The sequence below is a fragment of the Anopheles marshallii genome, chromosome 3 (genome assembly GCF_943734725.1).
Source record: "Anopheles marshallii chromosome 3, idAnoMarsDA_429_01, whole genome shotgun sequence".
Lineage (NCBI taxonomy): Eukaryota > Metazoa > Arthropoda > Insecta > Diptera > Culicidae > Anopheles > Anopheles marshallii.
This window is the reverse complement of record NC_071327.1, coordinates 27,498,124-27,499,978: the sequence shown is the minus strand read 5'-3', so window position 1 is coordinate 27,499,978 and position 1,855 is coordinate 27,498,124. Positions and strand designations below refer to the sequence as shown.

The following is a 1,855-nucleotide window of genomic DNA, read 5'->3' as shown; positions in this document are numbered from 1 at the left end:
TGGTTGTTGCAATCAACTGTTTTGCAAAGTCGCTCTATTAAAAATAGTGATTACTGAGCAGTTTCAATCTAATGAGTCATAAATTTAATGGCAAATAAATATAACTGCAAAGCGTTTTGGAAGATTTCAACTTTTAAATACGTTTTAAATAAACTAAAAGTTGTAAAATAAATTTTAAACAGGTCGTCTGATCTGTTTTCAATGATGAACCGATCAAGCTCTAGAACTAGTTAATTACAATCACGATACGGTCTCGAACACATCCGCACATGTTATTTGGTAGGGTTTGATGCAACACCAGCAACGTCCAGTTAGTGTTTAGCAATGGCTGGAAGCGTTACGTTGACTTTGATTCTGACACTGACGATATTCACTGTCCAAGTTTTATGCGCCATGAAGCCAGCAGAAGTTTTGGTAAGCTCCATCTGGAACATTATTGGGCAAGTATTACATTTGAGCTACAATCTTTCACAGCGTCATTCGATCACGCGACACGGATATCCGGTAGAACTTCACAAAGTCACCACCCAGGACGGCTACATTCTGTCCCTGGTCCGAATTCCAGGCAAGTCCGATAAACCACCCGTACTGATTATGCACGGTTTGCTCAGCTCCTCGGTAGACTGGACCGTCCAAGGTCCGGACAAGTCCATCTCTTTCCTTGCCTCGGACGAAGGCTACGACGTTTGGTTGGGGAATGTGCGTGGCAACACGTTCTCGAAAGAGCACAAAACTCACAGCAGCAAGGATCGGGAATTTTGGCGATTTAGTTTCCACGAGATCGGTCTGTACGATCTACCCGCCATGGTCGACTACATCCGCGGGAACACTTCTTCCGACACCATACACTACGTCGGACACTCGCAAGGTGGCACAGCGTTCCTGGTGATGGCAAGCATGCGCCCGGCGTACAACAGAAAGTTCGCCAGCGTGCACCTGATGGCACCGGCCGCTTACATTTATCACGCCACATCTCCGGCATTTGATTTCGCCCGCCGGATCGATGAGCTGGAAATGTTTGCCAAGCTGACACGAAGCTACGAGATCGGTGGACGTGGTCCGGGATCTTCGGTGGAGCTAGTGTACGCCGGTCATAAGACGGGTCTCGTACCGACGAGCTTGGTGCTGACGAACATCTGGTACCTGGTGGGTGTGCATGACTCTATCAACCGTACGGTTTTGGGCGAAATTCTCGCCAACACACCAGCCGGATGCTCCGTCTATCAGTTGCTCCACTATGCCCAGAACTATTTGGCGAAATCATTCCAACTCTACGACTACGGGCCGGCCGGTAACGTTCAACGCTACGGTTCGAAAGTTCCACCGGAATATCCGCTCCACAATGTGACGGCACCGATCATGCTGTACTACAGTGCGGGTGATAACTTTGTGCCGGCAGAGGATGTGGAAGAGTTGGCTGATCAGCTGCCGAATGTGGTGCACAAGCACAGGATTGGGTTGCGCAAGTGGAACCACATCGATTATCTGTTCGACGCAAGCGCCCATCGGCTTTATCGGATGATTGTGGCTTCACTGAGAAATCAATCTGTGGATGAAAACAGTCGCAAGTGACAAAGAGATTTCGAGTTTGTTCTCTAAAATAACTTAGTAAAATTCCCGGGGAATCAACACATTTTGCCTCATAAATTTTGTTGTACTCATTGCCTATTTTGTTCTCCTCGTTTCGCAGCTTATTTACCGCATTGCACAATGTTTCTCACTGACCGTGTAATTCTAATTACGAAATTTTTAATAATTATTTTCCCCGCACATTTCACCTTTTTTATGTAAATTTGCAAAAAAAACAACATCTAATCTTTGCAAAGTTATCGAACAGAAAAAAAATTAGCCATAA

At 46.0% G+C, this 1,855-nt stretch overlaps 1 protein-coding gene across 1 annotated transcript; it reads left to right on the top strand.

Moving 5' to 3' along the window:
• The first annotated feature begins 324 nt into the window (after nt 1-324).
• LOC128712435 (lipase 3-like) lies at nt 325-1,572 on the top strand. The gene is made up of 2 exons (XM_053807328.1): nt 325-414; nt 475-1,572. The coding sequence occupies exons 1-2, from the start codon at nt 325-327 to the stop codon at nt 1,570-1,572; spliced, it is 1,188 nt and encodes a 395-aa protein (XP_053663303.1).
• The last annotated feature ends 283 nt before the right edge of the window (nt 1,573-1,855 follow it).